This window comes from Homalodisca vitripennis, chromosome 5, assembly GCF_021130785.1.
Source record: "Homalodisca vitripennis isolate AUS2020 chromosome 5, UT_GWSS_2.1, whole genome shotgun sequence".
NCBI classification, from domain to species: domain Eukaryota; kingdom Metazoa; phylum Arthropoda; class Insecta; order Hemiptera; family Cicadellidae; genus Homalodisca; species Homalodisca vitripennis.
The window spans coordinates 28,083,282-28,102,989 of NC_060211.1; the positions used below are offsets into that span (position 1 = coordinate 28,083,282).

The 19,708-nt window shown below is 33.6% G+C and overlaps 1 protein-coding gene across 1 annotated transcript; it reads right to left on the bottom strand.

The window, feature by feature from the left end:
* Window positions 1–739: 739 nt before the first annotated feature.
* On the bottom strand, window positions 740–19,494 carry LOC124361896 (5'-deoxynucleotidase HDDC2). Its single transcript, XM_046815952.1, has 4 exons — window positions 19,042–19,494; window positions 8,132–8,256; window positions 3,909–4,077; window positions 740–961 (listed from the first exon to the last, which is right to left on the bottom strand). Exons 1-4 carry the CDS (start codon window positions 19,099–19,101, stop codon window positions 743–745), a joined length of 573 nt encoding a protein of 190 aa, XP_046671908.1. The 5' UTR covers window positions 19,102–19,494; the 3' UTR covers window positions 740–742.
* Window positions 19,495–19,708: the final 214 nt, after the last annotated feature.

Below are 19,708 nucleotides of genomic sequence, written 5' to 3' on the forward strand. Positions count from 1 at the left end.
GCACTCTTCCATTATAGTACCTTCTGTATATAACCGGAACTTTGATTATTTAAAAACTGCTATGAAACATAACTCAATGAACGAAAATTCAAATGTATCATGTGGCAAGACATCGCAAGAAAGACCAAAGACTAAAAATGTATTTATTTATGTAAATTAATAATGACAGTTTATAAGTTACCTGTACATTATGTATGCGTTAAAAAATTTTTTTTGCAGTTTTGTAAAAGTAATAAATTTGAAGTATTAAAGTAGTTCATAAAAAACTACAAAAGTACTTATTTGCATTAAAATCAAACTCAAATATACTGTTAATTTTAAGTAAAGGTAGTAACATGAGTATCTCATTAGACGGTGAACGTGGAACATACTAAAGTAGGAGTTCTATAATCCAACCATATTAATTTTGCTGAGTATCATAAAGCCTATCACTCAATAGGCAGACACAATTTTGCTTTTGTCTGTCGAGGGGAAGTCAAATTTTCTTTTCTGTACGATCTAAGTCTGTCTATCTGTCTGCAAGACATCCCGAGAATGACACAAGCTAATGACTTGAAATTTAGTAAGCAACCTCAGCAAAGCCTGTTACGTGACAAGTGTATGGCGTACTCCTACCTTGTACCAATAATGACAGGATTACGAAAATACATGTAAAATATTTTAGATAACCCGTAATAATCGTCTATTTAAAAATATGAACTAGGTTTGAATGTAGAAGATATAGGTTACATAAGAGGCCTTTTTACTTATTAGAGTGAAATTCACTCCTTTCTTTATTCAGCTCTGTAACAAGTGATGTAATTTTTGGATGTTTAAACTTTCCCTCTGTACTGTCAAAGAACTCTTGTAGGTTCAGAGAGTTTTTTGACGACTTCTCGTACTCAAAAGCTTGCATTACCATGTCAAACCTGTCAAGATCTTTGACGAATTGTGCTTCGCTGGACACTTGCTCTTCATATTCCTATTAAAAAAAAAAAACACAAAATTAATATCAGATTTGTCATATTTACAATATAATCATACAATGCCTTATTTTCCACCAGTGCGTATTTAATTAAACTAAAAATTTCATATAATTAGTCAAACTAAAATGGGTCTTATGGTTATAATATTTTCGATACTGTGTATTATGCTCAGGAAAGTTGCTTTATCCTGCAAATAAATATACACTACATACATTTGTGTGTTAATACACAGGATCAGAATAACCGTACTTTGTAAAATCCTAAACTCAAAGGTGCCAGAAGTTTAAGGAAGCAATGGTCTACATACAGAGAAATGTTGAGACTTTTGGGATGAACCAAAAAGCTTAATGCTGGCACTGTACAGGACTAGGAGTCCTGATGCAAGAATTAATGTCATCACATAGAGTAACATGAGCTAATATATTTGAAATCATGTATTAACATACTTTTTTATATTTTTCACGGACTTTTACTCCTACTGAATAACCATTTCACATTGCAGATGAAAAGCCTGGGTATAGAATAAAACCACTTGCAAGGTACTAAGTAGTAAATCTCTTCAGTGATATGATGGATGTAAAATATAAAGTGAATTGTAGTTGAACTAGTTACATGCATTTGATCCCCTCAACCATGATATAATATTGTCTAAGATGCATTTATATTGATTTTGTGTTAATCCAATCAAGTGATTTTAAGATCTTACTGGATTGAGCAAATTCTCGTTCAAAGATAGACAATGAGTTTTCAAAATCTCTTATGCAGTGAGATTGGGTTTGTTTTGTTTAAAGGTCACCTGTATGAGGATGAATATCAACTGCACTTGTTATACGACTCTGAATTAATCAATGAATTCACCTGGTCAGTTAAGAACGGACTTATAGGTAAGGGCACATCTCATGCCCCACAATCTTGTGCAAATCCTTGGTAAAGAGTTATATAGGTACTAGGTCTTGAGGGTGGAAACTGTTTATATGTGATAAAGTGACTCTGTGAAATGTTACGTATATTTCAAATCAAGTATTAACATGCGTTTTAATATTTTTCTAGTTAGGTAATCACTTTTTTTTTATCGTCATTCAATCTATCCAGCGTGCTCTTTAGCAGGAGAAGTTTTCTCCCCAGATTTAACGTAGGACCCAAATACTACCCTTGCAACAAATAAGCGCTATCTGTGTGGCGAGTTGCGTTTACGTGCTAGCCACTGAGATGAAGGCGCTACAATCTCTTTAACGACTTTAAACTCACGATTTTGATTTGCAGATTAGTACTGACAAATACGTTATTTTCAAAAACACGTTAAACAACACTATAACAACTGAAAAACAAGGATAAGTCCTATTATTGCTATTATTTGGTATTCTCTTATTATTTAATTCCACCACAATCAGTACTGTCATATAAAACAGACTGATTTTAGCGAGTGTGATGAGTTATTTGGGCCAATACGATTCCTGAAAGGAGGGTTTTACCCATGAGTCACAGGAAATGTTTTCGGGACGCAGCGCATAACGCTACCCCGCCACCCCTCCTGCCTATCACCACACACTCAAGGTCACGCGAGCAGCTAAAGTCCTCGAACTGTAACTGGTAGTATCAGTGTTTTATAACTTTTATCCTTCTAAAAGACTAAAACTAGAAGAGCATTTTAGAATTAAAGAAACATATGGAGTAGATTTAGAAGCTATACAAGATACGGTTTGATTACTTCCAATGGAAACTGTGTGTAGGATACTGATATGTGGTATCCGATCCAGAAGGTACTATAACAAAATGAGGAACAGTATTTCAGTGAGAGATTCCATCACCAGGAAGAGTTTTCCAAACGCAGCACATGCCAGGATTATTAGCATCACTTCCCTACAGTCAAACTTGTAATTCAGGAGGGAGAACACATAACACAGCAATGGTGGGAAGGGTCGATTCAATGTGAATTTAGAGTTTAGTTTCATTATTTCATCTTTCACTTAATACAGTGTCTGAGATCTGAGACTGCTACAGACTCGATTCCTGGAATCTGCAGTTCATGTCCGTCTGAAGAGATAGCTAGTCAGAAACAATAGAGTACCTTGGCAATACTACTAGATTTGAGTTGTTTTCGACATGAGAGATAAGTAGGCTATAGAAGAGTTCCACTTGGTTTATCCATCAGAAACTCAATGTAGGCTAATGTACCTGAAGAGGTGTTCTCTCAGACGGGCGTGAACTTCTGATTCCAGAAGTCAAGTCTGTGTCAGTACCATCTCAGTCGCTCTACTAAGTGGAAGGTAAAATGGACCTAAACTCAACATTTGCTGTTTTAACCTGTTCGCCCCTTAGTTATATAACTGATCCATCAAAATTCTTAATGAAAAAAAAATTATTACCTTTAAGAACATATTAAAAAATAAGTTATTACTTAAAAATGTGTTAATTAAAAGTTTTTCTTCTTTAAATTAAGAATTGTTTTATTTAAAATACTATCATTAGGTGAATAATAAATAACACAAGTTGTTCCATAAACTGGTGTCGTAACTGAGAAACACATAAAAAATAAAGGCATTTTTATTTTTATATTCTAAAGTTTATTTAAAATACATGCAAGTTTATGTACAAAGTATGTATGATTACAGCACTTATATATATATATATATATATTTTTTTAAGGAGAGGCTGATCCCCTTTTAAGTCTTATTCTGTCCGTCCTCATGGGCCACTAACTGCGAGGATCTTATCAAACAGAATAAGGGGGAGAGTCGATACAGTATGAGGTTGATGGTACTAATAAAAAGTGCAACGGTCACAGACAGGATTTGAACCTGCGCTATCTCTAACTCAGACCCAAAGTCCAACGACTTAGACCGCTCGGCCATCAGCACTCCCACCAGAAGAACCACTAGAAGTAACCTTTGTAGTTCAATTATTCCATAATTCCAGCTACTAGTTTACACCAAGGGGACATACCTGATACAGCTGTAGCAAGTAACTGCCCGAAGATCCAACCAGCTTTGCCAACTCCAACATTGCTGCTTTTTCCCTTTTATGTTTTTCCTCCGGAGGTACACCACAGTGAGGCGTTATATCTCCGACTATGCATTCTGCCAAGTCATGAACCAAGGCTAATTCCATACATCTAAAACATTGAGATTAACAATAACTATTTATTAGTGAATAATTGGGTGTTCCATAACCAATTGAACTGATTGAATTATTTTAATATTGGTACCAGTACACATATTGAGTGTTCTTGAGTGTAACCATACAAAATAAAAATATTAGGCCATTTTTAGTTTCAAAATAGAGACAGTTTTAAAATCACATTATTTCGTGGGAATTGAAGGTTCTCACTGATTCACAATAAACTGTTAGTGAAATGGTTTACAACAAATTAAAAAAATATATTTAAAAATCAAGAACCATGCTTATTGTATGTACGAAACAAATAAAGTAATACTAACAGTGAGTATCAAATATTGCAACTAATTCAGTGTTTTGAACAAGCAAAGAAATAAAAACATAATTACTTTTAAAAATTTCAATAAATTAATGAACTTACAGATAAATCAATACTTTGAAATTCAATTCTGGAAAAGAATCCAAAGCTAAGTAAGGATAAGCAAAGTAACTCCTACATCTCATTTAATATGGCTCAACAATATTGCAGATACAATGATCTAGTATTAAACAGCTCCAAGACTAAGTACAGTATTAGCCATAATAAACAGTACTGAAACTGAATCAGTTGTAGTTGCCTTCTCCATTTGCTGATTCAATTGTCGATTGTTGCCACGGCTTCGTGTTCATTACTTCTTTCTTATCTGAGGTTAGTTTTAGCTAACAAGGTGCTAACAACGGTAGAGAAAGTTTTTATCGTAGAGCATTATTTTCGCTCAAACGGAATTAGATGTGTGGGTGGGCCAAGCTTGTCATACACTGCATTACGTTTTCAGGAACATTTCAACAAAAACCCGCCTAGTAATGCTGTGATTCTTAGTGTTGTTGAAAAGTTTTGAAGAACAGGTAGTGTGTTGACACAGCGAAAGGGCTTTTCAGGTTGCCCAACTCCTGTCTGTACAAATGAAATCCACGGAAGAGTGTTGCAACAAGTGTTACAGCCACCGAAAAGAAGCCTAATGCGAACTTCTCCCAAACTGAATATTAGCAATACGTCATTCGAAGGATGTTCAAAAACATCGGTGGGTTTCCCTACAGGATACAAACTGGACAACCTTTGAACTGTAGAAACAAACTAGCCAGAGTTCAGTACTGTTTATTTTGGCTAATACTGTAAATCACTATAGGAACAAATAAAAACTATGTGTCCGAACTCCCTGACCTCCAAGAAGCAGAAGACACGAATTATTTAGGAATAACAATAAATAATAATTTAACTTGGACAAATCACACCGACACATCACCATGCCTAAAGCTAAATTCATCTCTATATGCCTTATGACGAACCCATGCAACTAGCAGCCTTGAATCCACTAAAATAGTGTACTATGCGCTATCTGAAAGTCATCTTAGGTATGGAATAGCAGCATGGGGAAGCACAACAAAATTCAACCTTTCAAAAGTCCTCAAAATAAAAAAAAAATCAATACGTTTAATGAGCAGCCTAGGACCTAGAGAAAATTGTAGAGCTACGTTTAAAGAATTGAACATACTAACAATAACATCCCTTTACATAATAGAAACAATAATGTATTGCCAAAAAGAGACCTTCCTCGAAATGGTGATCTCCATGAGCATAATACAAGACATGGTCAAGACTACCCACTACCTCTTCACAGAACAGCCTTATTTGAGAAAAAACCTACCTACGCTGGGAAGAAACTCTTTAATGCTCTGCCAGAAGAAATCAAGAATAATCAAGATAATCTCATGAAAATGAAGACGTTAATGGAGAACTGGCTACTGCAAACAATCTATACAGTAGAGGAATTCTACTCTTGGAGGCAACTCAATCAAGACCACTAATACTTTTTATAATAAGACTTAACTAATAACTATGTAAATCTTATTTTCATTGACGCTACTTATAATCTTTAAGATTATCAATAAAAAATCTCTGATTTCTGATAATCAAAAACTAAGGTTTCTATCTGACTAAGCCCAATCATGATAATTATATGCAATTTAAAGATGTACCTTGGTACAATATCTGTGAACTTATAATATGGGAAAATTTTGAAGTAAACATTCAATTTCAATTAGGATTTGACTGTGATTTAAAACTACAGCATTACTTTGAAATAATATATACTATAGTATAGTGATTTTGTAAAATATTGATAACCCGCTGTAAATACTAAATCATTTATAATTGGTATGGTTCCTAGAATATAAGTGAACAGAGCCCTGGTATCATAAAGTAATTGGACATTTAGTTGCACTTTGCGTAATAGTATAAAGAATGTAATAATGTATATCATTCATATATTATATTATTAATGCCTAACTTTTTGGCTGAGCTTTAGCGAAGCCTATCATCGTGGGACTGGAAAAATGTCATTTGTATCTGTCCGAACGATATCAACGACACACCTATAAACTTGAAATTCGGCATGAAGATTTGTTTATATGAGGAACATGTTGATAATGGTGCATGTAAATGCTACGGGATTTACGTGAATGTTAGCGCATATATTTACATTGGTCTTATGGGTTTTCATGATGGAAACAAGAAAATAGCTGAACGATTTTAACAAGTGACACTTTTAAGCATAGAGTAAAAAGAAAATATAATAGAGCGGAGTTAATGTTAAAGTCGGAGAAAGATTTCATCTATGCCCTTTGAATTGTGCATGGACGTCCATTTCTACATAGATAGGAATAAGTTCTATAATGGTGCATAATAGTATGATGCATTATAATTCCAACTAAGGAATTAGGTTGCATGTCATATATGTCATATTACTCAGTAGACTAACACAATTTCTCTTTTGTCTGCCGAGGAGATGTAAACATTACTTTTCTGTATGATTGTCTACCTGTTCACAGGACATCTAGAGAATGAAAAGTTATATGGATTTGATATTTTGCATGCAACTTTAGTAAAGCCTGTCACACGACATTTTGGTTTTAAGTTTTGATCTTATAAATGAAACAGTTTATGTAATAGACAATAAATAGAATTTCACAATTAATTAGCATAATTTTATAACCAACATTGAATGCATACAAATATAAATATTCTCATCTTTGACAATTTGAATTTTTATTATGTTACACCATTTTATAAATCACCAAAAAAGATTTTCTTGATGTAACAATTCCAATCAACAAACTGAGGGTTAATTCTTGAAATAGCAATAGTCAATGTGAATATCGGATTTTGCGCCAATTCACTTTCCTCTTAGTGAACCTACAGATTCTAAGCGTTAAGTATGTGGCAGCGCCAAATTCCACACGCCGCACCAAAAGGAAAGTGAACTGGAGCTAAATTCAACTTTCACATCGAATCAAGACTTCCCACCATAGGTAAATTAAGGAAAGTCAGTTATCTGATGTTAGAAAATGATTTATCATCAATGATTGTCAGAAAACTGATGATGGGTTTAGAGTGTTCACCTAAGTTTTCTGTATTTATTGTAAACTTGAATATGAATAAAAAATTTGAAATATTACTGTAAATACAAGATACTTTGCATTTCATGTAAATTAATGTTATTGAATGTTTTTGTTTCAGATAGCGAATATAATACAAAAGAATGCTTTTTAAGGAACAAATTAGCAATTGTTCTAGTTGTTTTGAAACCGATAATTAAAAAAAAATATTTGAATTGACAACACAGTTTAGATCTTGTACTTTGGTCTATTGAGAACTTACAGTTTACGATCTTTGAATTTTATAACTAACCTTTATAAAAACTTTGGGAAGTAATTATAGTAAGAAATAAAGAATAATACACTTGCCAGGTGAGTGTGCTACCACTACACCACAGAGTCCATAACTTTTATGATTGAATTATCTTGTATTGGACAGTTTTCTATAGGTAATTTTTATATGCTGGATGCGAAACTGTTGCGTATTAAAGTAGTATGGGGCGAACTAACTCATATGGTGCAATTTTACCGCAGTTTTGTTACTGAGCAACATGATAAACTAATACATCATATATGGGACTTCATCTATTCATCCACTGAGGTAATGTCATCTTGTCTAAGAAAGTTCAAAGGCATACCTAGATTTATTTAGATTATCGTGTTCTTGAACTAAAAATGTCATCATTGCCATTCGATACATATGGCCAGCTACACTTTCAGGCTGCTCGACTCCACACAACACCCAGCCAGTCCTTTTAATGTGCTGCAACAACATGTAAAAAAAATTAATCACTTCTACACTACCGTTGGGATTGTAAACAAGTAAAATTTATCAGACTAATAATAATTAATTAGCATTGCGCATTTACAAGGATCATTCCTAAATTTTTAGGTATGGAAATAAAGACACAAAATTTTATATTCTTGCAAGTTCTCATAGAAATATATGGTTGAATTTATACACTGTGACTGAAAACTTCGTACATGAACTGACAAGTCTAGAACACAGCAGTTAAACATAAAAGGATCTTTGGGGTAGACTTTAATATGCGGTCTACACTCTTTATTGGATTGTTTTATCGAATATTTTTATCCGAATGAATAATTCGACATTACAATTTATTTACAAAAACATATGATTCCTAATTATTGGTTACAGTTATTTATCATGTAAACAATAAACAACAAGAAGTAACTAATTTGTTGAGGATTTGAAAATGGCGATGATAATGAGGAAATTATGTGTGAATTTCTGGATAAACATGTGGTTTTGGCCTTCATAAAAGTGGTTGCTTACTGCTATCTGCGCAATATACAGGGAGCGGCAAAATGATCTGACGGTTTTCGCTTCCGTGCTGTCAAGCGAGTGAGTGGTGGGGGGGTGGTGGGGATAGGGGCGTGGCAGAGCCTACGTGCGGACATTTTTAGTAGCCATGGAGCGGTGGACCTCTGAGCACCGTGCGTTCGTTTTGGAAGCATTTTTTAAAAGTGGCGATAGTGTTGTTGCTGTTCAGCGGCAGTTCCGCAGACGTTTTTAATGTGGCTCCAAGAGGGAAAGTGCCAACTCGAAACACCATTTTGCTGCGGGTGGGTAACTTTAGAGCTACCGGTTCAGCTTTAAAACGAAAATCAACAGGCCGTCCAAGGTCAGCTCGGACGCCAGAGAACGTCGAGAGAGTGAGAGGAGCTGTGGAAAACAGTCCTCGGCAGCCTGCACGGAAACAAGCTGCAGCTCTGCAGATGTCTGACCGCTCGGTAAGAAGAATATTAAGGTACGACCTGCACTTTCATCCGTACAAAATGGCTATCGTGCAACAGTTGAAGCCCAGTGATTATGCAAAACGTATTGAATTTTCAGAGCAAATGATTGATTTGCCTACAGATGAAAAAATTCTCATTATGAGTGACGAAGCTCAATTTCATTTGACTGGTTATGTTTAACAAACAGAATTTCCAATATTGGTCAGAAAACAATCCAGAAGAACTGCATGAGCGACCTCTTCACAGTCCCAAGGTCACTGTGTGTGTGTGTGTGTGTGTGGCGTAACGAAAAATTGTGTTATAGGCCCATACTTTTTTGAAGAGAACGGTCTAACTGTAACCGTCAATTCACAACGATACCTGACTATGTTGAAAAACTTCCTGATACCCAAAATACGCATAAATCGCTTCAACCGCCACAGAATTTGGTTCCAGCAGGATGGGGCAACTGCCCACACAGCCAATGTGGTAATAAACTTCTTAAGAAGCAAGTTTCGTGGCCGAGTCATCTCGCGTTTCGGGGACATTGCGTGGCCACCTCGCTCCCCGGATCTCATCATCTGTGACTTCTTCTTGTGGGGACTGATGAAATCTAGAGTATACACAAACAAACCCCGCACATTGGATGAACTGAAGGAAACCATACGCCAAGAAATAGCCAACCTCTCTCCTGAAATGTTAGGGAAAGTGTTTGACAATTTCAGTGCAAGATTGGAAGAATACATCGCCAAAGACGGACATCATTTGAAAGACGATATATTCAATTCTTAAACGGATCAACTCGCCCTTTTTTTGGTTATTTTTATAAATGTTCATAAATACCAATCTGAAATCTGCAATAAAACACTTTGTACCACTTTAAACGTTTGAGTTGTTTACATTATAAAACCGTCAGATCATTTTGCCGCTCCCTGTACAAATATTGTAACACATTTATGATGTGTAGGTCTAGGCCATACTTGGATTATATTTTGTAATGTTATTGCTAAATTTATGTCATTAAAAATTGTAATGTATTATTCTTGTTGTTAATGTATTATAATTCTTGTTTTGTACGATTAATATACACCAAATTTGGGTAATATATCGAATAATAACAATGTAGTATATCGAATAATAACCATCAGGTAATATATAGAATAATAACAATCGAACAAAGAGTGTTAGACCGCTTATTAAAGTCTCTCCGGATCTTTGCACTCCCTTTCTTATTTATTATCTTTTTCTATTTGCTAATTAAAGCAAGTCCTAGCCGGAATGTAATCACTGTTTTAATTCACACTATTTTCTTAACAGACAAATACTTTAATGCAATTCTTCAATACTTTTATAATTATTTCACATTTGACAATTTACATTGGTTTTATTTTTAATCATTTTATATTCGTGACTATGACTGGGAGGTTATCTCATAGCAAAAGTTACAGTAAAAGTCATATGAGACTGTGTAGGGAATGTACATTTTGCTTCAGTTTGTAAGCATGCAGTAACCGACATCTATTATATGTTTCTCTTAATTACTTTAAAATATTCTCCAATTGTAAGTAAGAAAGACCTCTAAATTGGTTTTTCTTAAGATATCTTGAAGTATGTAGTCAGAGGGAGGGGAGGAGTTTCCACCTTTCAACCCTAGTTTTGTATAAATTTTAAATCATTCAAATGATGCGCATACATAACTGAGATGTAATGTCTAATTGATATTTAAAGAACATTTTTAAACGATTTGGTGTAAAATAATATTTTATTCTGTTTAATATTTCAATGGCTTCGGCATTACTGTCTTAAACCTGTTTTAATTGTAATTATATCAGTTCTATATAGACAAGATCGAAAACCAAGGGAGCTTTTTGGAAAAAGTTTCTATGTTCCAGGAATGTTTTTAAGCACACCTACTCTTAAATTGGAGACTTCTACAAAGGCATATTAGATTTGTAGGTTCTGCTCTAAAGCCTTTATAATTTTAATTATTACATAGTAGTATATATTTTGGTTAAATTTAAATTTAAAATGGAATTTGTTATTGTTTTAAGGTCAATTAAATGTAAATATGTATATATATATATCTGTATATTATGTTTGAGGTTGAGTGGTAGGGAGGGCTAAATAGCCCTAACTCCGCCTCTTGAATAAAGGCATATTTCATTTCATTTCATTTTCAAAATCTCAACTCTTCCAGCGTTTAGTAGTTGCAATTGCAGCATTGGGATGTTAGTAGCCGTGATCATGATCATTTTGGGACGGCGCTGGATGGTCCTAAAGCGCTAAGTTCGGATGCGAAAGTTGGTCTTGGTGTACATGTTTTCTATGGTAACCCTGGCGAAAAGGCCAACCTTATATTAACGGTGGTTGGCTTGGGTGGAAATTTACAGGATCAGTGTATTCTAGTATGAGTGTACCAGACCCAAAACTACCGTTTTGTGTTTTTTATCTTTACTACATTCAAAGCAAATTAACAAGAAACAATGAAAAAAAACCTTGTGCTGAAACTACATCATCAAAGGGTTCAAATCGTAAATACTAAACAAATATATATATATATATACAGGGTGTATATTATGTCTGGAAACACCCAAATATATCCTTTAATAATTTAAATATAAATTTGAAACCTCTTACAATCGTGATAGAGATTGGGCATCTACTTTTTGGAACAATGTTTTGTTATGTCACACCAACGGGGACGTCCTGCCGAGGGGTATCGTGAATATTCTTAATGGAAGCCTATACCTTGTGATACATAATTTTAAAGGTAATAGCTTACTGAATTGAATGCCACAAACCGCATCTCAAGGGAATTAATTCTATCGGAAAATAGAGCATTTTTAGTATTGAAAATTTACTGATGTTCAACAATGTAATTTTAACATGGTTCTTGCCACAAAATGTGTTACACTAATTTTTTAGCATTTTTTTAAATGTTCAATTAAATAAAAGAAAAATTTCATTTTTAAGACTGGTTATATTAGCACAAATTTGCCAGTTTTTATTACAGTACAATTATGGAAAATACTTATGTTATTGATTTCTTATTACAAATAAAAAATAATGTATGCTGTTAGAAAAGTCTTACACAACAAACGTTTTTACCTGCATTTGGTGTCAAAGCAATTGTTCGAACTGTGTTCCTTCTACGGTTTGACAATGAGACCAATCTTGTGTAAAATGATTCGACAGAGTTGCCTAACATTTCTTCAGTTATCAAAGCAATCTCCTCTATAATCCTGTTTCTTAGGTCTTCCAAATTATGAGGCTTTCTTCTATAAACATTGGATTTTAAATGACCCCATTAGGAAATAATCGATTGGTGACAAATCCGGAGATCTTGGAGGCCATTCGATTTCTCCTCTTCGGCCAATCCATTTATGAGGAAACCTTAAAAAATCCAAATACTCTCTTATCTGTCTCCCATAATGGGGTGGAGCACCATCCTGCTGATGAAACCATACATTATCAAAGTATTAATTCTCCTGATGCAATTTGAATAGCTGGGATTATTTCAATTTTGGAGAGCATATTGTAGTAAAGTTCGGCATTTAAATTTCCATTGATGAAAAAGGGTCCAACAATTTTGTTACCTAAAATTCCACACCATACGTTCAGTTTTTGTGGTTGCTGTGAATGGGACTCAGTAATCCAATGTGGGTTTTTCACTAGCCCAGTAACGGCAATTGTGCCTGTTAACATTGCCATTTAGGAAAAAAGTTGCCTCATCTGAAAATAGTATGTTGGTCAGAAAATCTCTATTTGTCATCACATTTGCGCATCACAAGTTCACAAAACTCAACTCTTCTGTCGTAATCATCCTCACTTTAACTGTTGGACTAAATGAAACTTTAAATGGTTTGTATTTATTAATTTTCAAAATCTTACTCACAGACATAGGGTGCATATCATGTTGCTGTGCAGCTTTTCTGAGCGATGTATGTGGGTCTTCAATAAATGTTTGCAAAAAACTTCTAGTGCATGTTCTTCATCTGTTGCAGATTGTATCCTACCCGACACTTTGGCCGATTACGTACACTCTCCATGTCATTTCAAAACGCTCAATAGTTTTTTGATATTGTCTTGAAACACTTATGGGATTCCTTTCTGGGAAAGTGTCATTAAACAAATTACAAACTTCCCGTATAAAAGATCTTTGACGATCGCCATATTCCTCGCATCATCAACAGAGTAATTTTCGTTCTCTTTCAGACAATTCCATTTAAAATGCCAAATAAAAACTTGAACTACTGTAATTAGATAACTTGTTGACAGCAATGCTTCAGAGACACTGATTAACTCGACAGGATGATATGACCTTTATCCATTTGTAATTCCCAAGCTTAGACCTGTTCTAGTGAAAGCTCCATGCTCAACAAACTGTAAACCTGTAGACCAGATGATAATAATAACACAATAATGTTTCTCATAGGCTAGTGACCTTTGTCTCTTTAAACCTTCCTGCTGACTGGAAAACACCAAGTACAGATTCATAAGTAATCAGAGAAAGTGACTCATAAGTTTTATTCATTGTAATAAAAACTGGTAAAATTTGTACTAATGAAACCAGCTTAAAAAATAAATTGTTTATTTTATTTTTAATTGAACATTTAAAAAATGCTAAAAAATTAGTGTAACACATTTTGTGGCAAGACCATGTTAAAATTACATTGTTGAACATCAGTAAATTTTCAAATACTAAAAAATGCTTTATTTTCTGATAGAATAATTCCCTTTGAGATGCGGTTTGTGGCATTCAATTCAGTAAGCTATTACCTTTAAAATTATGTATCACAAGGTATAGGCTTCCATTAAGAATATTCACGATACCCTCGGCAGGACGTCCCCCGTTGGTGTGTGACATAACAAAACATTGTTCCAAAAAGTAGATGCCCAATCTCTATCACGATTGTAAGAGGTTTCAAATTTATATTTAAATTAGTAAAGGATATATTTGAGTGTTTCCAGACATAATATACACACCTGTATATATATACACAGGGTGTACATAAAGTCCCTGCACGGGTATAATATTTTCTGAACGATAACAGATAAATAAACAAGATTTGGTACATCAATACTACACCTAAAAATCTACTTTTTGAAGGAACTATCAGTTTTCTGTAATATCATGGGTACGTCCCGCAAGGAGTCAGAAGGAAATCTTAAATAGGAGCATAGGTCAATATGGGACATCATTTTAAAGGGCTTATCTAGCAGAGTTTTAATGCCGCAAACCGCACTCAAAAAGATTGGTCCCAGTACAAAATGGCGGCTGTTCAAAGATTTTACTTGGATTACATTTTATTAGTAGCCATAACCCCAGTAAAGCAAAACTGCAACCAAAACAAATACTGCAGCTAACTACTACATTATGCTTGTCAGTTGTTACAGAAGTGAATTATGACATTAGTTATCCTCAAGGGTTACAAATTTGGTCCTAATATATTGATAACGGGGGGGAAAAAAAACCTGATAACAGTAACAATTAGCTACTAATAAAAAAAAAAGAAAAAAAGAAAAAGGAAAATGTAACCAAGTAAAATCTGATTGAATACAGCCGCCATTTTGTACTGGATCAATCTTTTTGAGTGCGGTTTGCGGCATTAATAACTCTGCTAGATAAGCCCTTTAAAATGATGTCCATATTGACCTATGCTCCTATTTAAGATTTCCTTCTGACTCCTTGCGGGACGTACCCTGATATTACAGAAAACTGATAGTTCCTTCAAAAAGTAGATTTTTAGGTGTAGTATTGATGTACCAAATCTTGTTTATTTATCTGTTAACGTTCAGAAAATTATTATACCCGTGCAGGACTTTATGTACACCCTGTATATATATATATATATAAACTATATAAAGTATAGTATTTTTATGTTAGTGATATTGTTAATTTATTGTTATTTCCTTCTTTGTAAGTTATTATATATGTACAGTTTGCTGTTATAAAATTATATTGCCTATCAAATACAGGGAGATGGTGGTACAACAAAGACTGCTTATATAGCCAAATTAAAATACAGTGTATTACAATTAAATTATAATAACCCCGCACGTGCGAGTGCACATGGGGAATGATAAAATGTTTTAAAATTTTTTTTTTTGTTGAAATAAAGTTTTTTTGAAAAGTATATAAACAAGGTGGTACGCCACATTGTGTCGTGTAACAGCCCTTACTGTGGTTTCATGCAAAATTTGAAGTTTATAGCTCATTTCATTCTTAAGATGTCCTGTGGACAGAAAGGCAGACATCATACATGAAGGAAATTTTTACAACTCTCCGACAGATAAATTAAATCAGCCTACTGAGTAAGCTTCAATGATATTCTGAAAAATTTCATATTTGGACATGCACTATCACAGAACTTATTCTTATCCACAAATGATCTCTCTTGAAAGTCTTGCCACATGATATATTCACATTTTTGTTCATAACAGTGTTCAAATAATAAGTGTTCTGGTCATGTAAGGATGGTACTACAACGCAAAAGTGTGCTGAAATCAAATCTTGTCACCTACTTTTAACACTGAATTTATACTCTATTACTGTTTCATTTTACTGTATGATTAGGTTAAAATGTTACGTTTAAAAACTCATAAACAGCTTGTTTACAAAATTATTTCTTCTGCTTTTCTCTTGTTGCCCTTTTGGTTACTCATAAAGCTATTGCACAAATATTCGTTAACGTTCAGAATCCCATGGAGTGTCATGCACCATCATAAAATTCAGTATTGCCTATGTAGAAACGAAGCTACATGGGAAATTTCAAAACCGAATAGTGTAAAAAAAAACAAGTTTAATAAATAAAAGCAAAAATAATGTAATTAAAACTTACTAAATCCGTATGTACAATCTACATACAAACCACCTGGGGTTCTTCAGTATTATCAGTAGGTGACTATTTTGGGAAAAGTTTTAATTACTGGAGACCTAAAAGACTACATTATGAGAAAGAACAGACTTTATTTGACTTATTGTGAAAATTACATGTCATTATGACGATTGGTTGGAAGCAATGTTGGTAAGTAGACCACTCTGTCCCTATCTACTACTTGTTTTACTATCTATATCTTATGTTGTTGTTATCATAAATTTATTACTAGTACTACCAAAGTTAAATATAACCTTTACGAGTGCTTGTGTGATATGAGCTTGAATTTGCGTACTATCTTGAGAATTTTTTTTTTCACCAGAAGTGCGGGGTTGAAGCCCACAAAGATGGCCAGGGGCATTTTCGATCGGTACTTTCCAGACTTCAGATCACGTTCCAGATCGTCAAAATTTTCCAATTTCAGATCACGTTAGACGGTCTGGCATCCCTTAGGCACCCCACAATTCTAGTGAAAACAAAAAAACATCCCTCAAAATTGTACCTAAGTTCAAGCTCGGATCACGTGAGCACTCGTTAACTTTTTTATTTTATATTACTCACTTATGTATTTATAGCCCATAGCCTAAAAAAAAGTAAATAGGGAAAGAGTGGCTTCCTTTTCACTGACATCGGTTTCTTTTGGCAGACCAGAAACAAGAACCCATCTTCATAGACATGTAATTTTTACAGTATGTCAGTTACCTTTTAATAATGTAGTTTTTTTAGGTCCTCAGTAAGAAAAACTCTTTCAAAAATGGTAGCCTCTGGATAATACCAAAGTACCCCACCTGGTAACTTCCAATCATATAAAAATATCTTTTCTTGATTTATAAATAACACATGATTACACAACGAACTCGTACTCTCAGCCTGAAACAAGATGATGACTAATTAAAAAGCAATTAATTAATTTCCTAATATTTTTAATACTCACATAATCCACACTCAAACGTGTAAATAACTTTCTAAACTAATTGATGGTATTAAGAGTTAACATGTTGTGGTACATTAATGGACGGCATTGGTTATCAACAAGGCTGTGAAGGATACTGCACAAAATTATTGTTGGGTGCTGTACTGACCATAGAACACTCAGATAAGCTATCGGACACAAATAACACTGAAAATTATTGATAACAAAAATTAAAGTACTGAAATATAACCATAAAATAAGATTTCATTTTCATATTATTAAAAAACACAGTTATTTGTGATTTGCATGCACTAAAACCATATATAAGTTAGTTTTGTTCAGGAGGACGAGCTGAGTACGTTAAAAATTATCTTCACAGATATCTACATTTGCTTAGTAAGCCTATTATATTTGATAACAGTTTAGAAAAAATATTGGGTAGAATACAATAGAGAGACCCAGTTTTCTATAGCCTATCGATTAGTATAATCATTGATACCTAATATTCGTATATTGACTACTATATTATCAAGCAATATCAAAGTATCTATAGTCCACAATAACAATAGTATGTTTGAAATTAAATATGGTTTTAACTGAAGGAGGAGCTCTTCTTATTGGAAAAACCTATTTTCTATTATTTTACAAAAGAAAACTTACAATTATCCAAAAAATTATTGGATAAATGCGAGTTTTCTTCTATAAAATATGGTTTTAATATTTACAGTGGTATTATCATAAATAATAAATGAATCAGAATGATCAAACATAAATAATTAAGAAATGATAATAAACATTTGGAATATAAAAAAAATGATAATATTTAACAATTATTATAAATAGAAAAAGGAAACTTGTGGAACTCTTTACATGCTCAACTGCTTTCAATAAATGGTTGAATCCTCTTCAGAAAACCGTACCTCTCTTCTGTATAATTTATAGAAATGATCTGTGAGCTGGCATGCCACTTTTCAAACTGCGTTTTATGGCCCTCCACAAGCTTTCAATTGTCTGATTATTGGTACCACTTGCTGGGTCCAAAATGTTTTTGCTTTGATTTAAAATGGACAAAAACACATTTAATCAATCCAAAATACGCTTTCCATTTAGGTATGTGACTATGGTTGTTTCAGACTTTACATGTTTTAATACAAAAGGAATGAGTTTTTGTATCTCATTTGTTTCCAACACAAACCTCAATTCTATATTCCACCACGTTTTTGTCCTTCTAGTATGATTATTAATGTTCCTTCTACCAATCCGCCTGTTATATTTTTGTTTTCCTATTTTGCATTCATCCATTTCCACTACCACTCTAGGACTTCCAAGCTTTTTTTCATCAATTCATACAAAGCGACAGCCAGTCAGATATCGTAGATTGATGGGCTGTGTAAATCCGAATTGCAATTCAAGAATTAAAAAATTGTAGTTTGTCTGATTTATAGAAAAAAGTACATGAAACTCACAATGTTGCATAATCCAAACTTTGATGACACTACTATTCAGTGCATATTTACTTACATTATGCCCACCATTACCTTCTTTTTTTCACCAGAACAAGACCATATTTGCTCCTCTTACAATTGAATGTTTCTTTCCCACAAATTTCACATAATGGGAGTTTTCAGTACCAGTCCAACACCTTGAAGCCAGGAAAAACATGTAATATCATCTTTTAAAGCAATTTTGTTTAGTTTTCTCAATTTGACTGCCATTTTCAACTATACAAAGTCACTTATGTAAAATTCAAATTTTACTTGCATTATCAGAAAGTGTTTACAGATATTAATGCAGATGATTTACGTTAATTGTTCACATTATTAATCACTATCCATGGTTATATTAGTAACGTTTGATAATTTTGATGTAAATCACCGGGTCCGCTTATCGTACTCTAACCAAATATCGGCCAAAATGGGCTTGCTAGTACATATAATATTTATGTACTAGTCCGAGGGTTAAACAAATGTTTGAATATTATAGTTAGTGATCCCTAACCAATAAGACTAGCACTTACTTTCAGGCGACCGACCAATTTAAGAAATTCAATTATATTTTTAGGCTGTCCATCCTCCATAATATGTCTTGTATAAATAATATTGCACAATGTCAATACAATACTCACAAAATTACAAAAGTAAAGTATGCTCAAGCAACACAAAAGTAATCGATTTGACTGCCAAACACTAACAATTTCCAAATGTATTAAAAAATGTAAACTATTCCCTCCCTAAACCTAACCTCTCACTAATTAATTTTTTTCTAATCGCATTTATGCAGGGTTTGTTTATTTAGCATGCTGTCTGGGTATTCTCTGTTTTTGTGACTGCTTTGTAATTAATTTTTATCGATTCTTCATTGTAGCCTAATTGGACGAAGAAAATCATATAAGTTATATTGTTTCTGTATTCAGATTTGTGTAATTATTTGTTATTTATAATACATTTGTTTTGTTGTAAGTTAGAGTAAGATTTATCTAGTGAAGGGGCGATTGTGTGTGCCCAGTGTTCGGAATGATCTATTGGCCAGCCAGGTGTTCCTCAGTATAGTCTATCCAATGACCTCCCCTATAAGAATGGTCGATGATACCCAGGAACATGATAACATGTATGGGGAGAGGAATGTTTCTTAGTTTTTCTATTTAAATATGTTTTGTCTACGACGTTTAAATATCTATTGATTCT

Coding starts and splice junctions, on each gene's coding strand:
- LOC124361896 (XM_046815952.1), bottom strand. CDS start 19,101: ATGGAGGATGGACAGCCTAAAAATATAATTGAATTTCTTAAATTGGTC. Junction 8,257..19,041: donor AATTGGTCGGTCGCCTGAAA/GTAAGTGCTAGT, acceptor ATGTTGTTGCAG/CACATTAAAAGGACTGGCTG. Junction 962..3,908: donor ACTTGCTACAGCTGTATCAG/GTATGTCCCCTT, acceptor TTTTTTTAATAG/GAATATGAAGAGCAAGTGTC.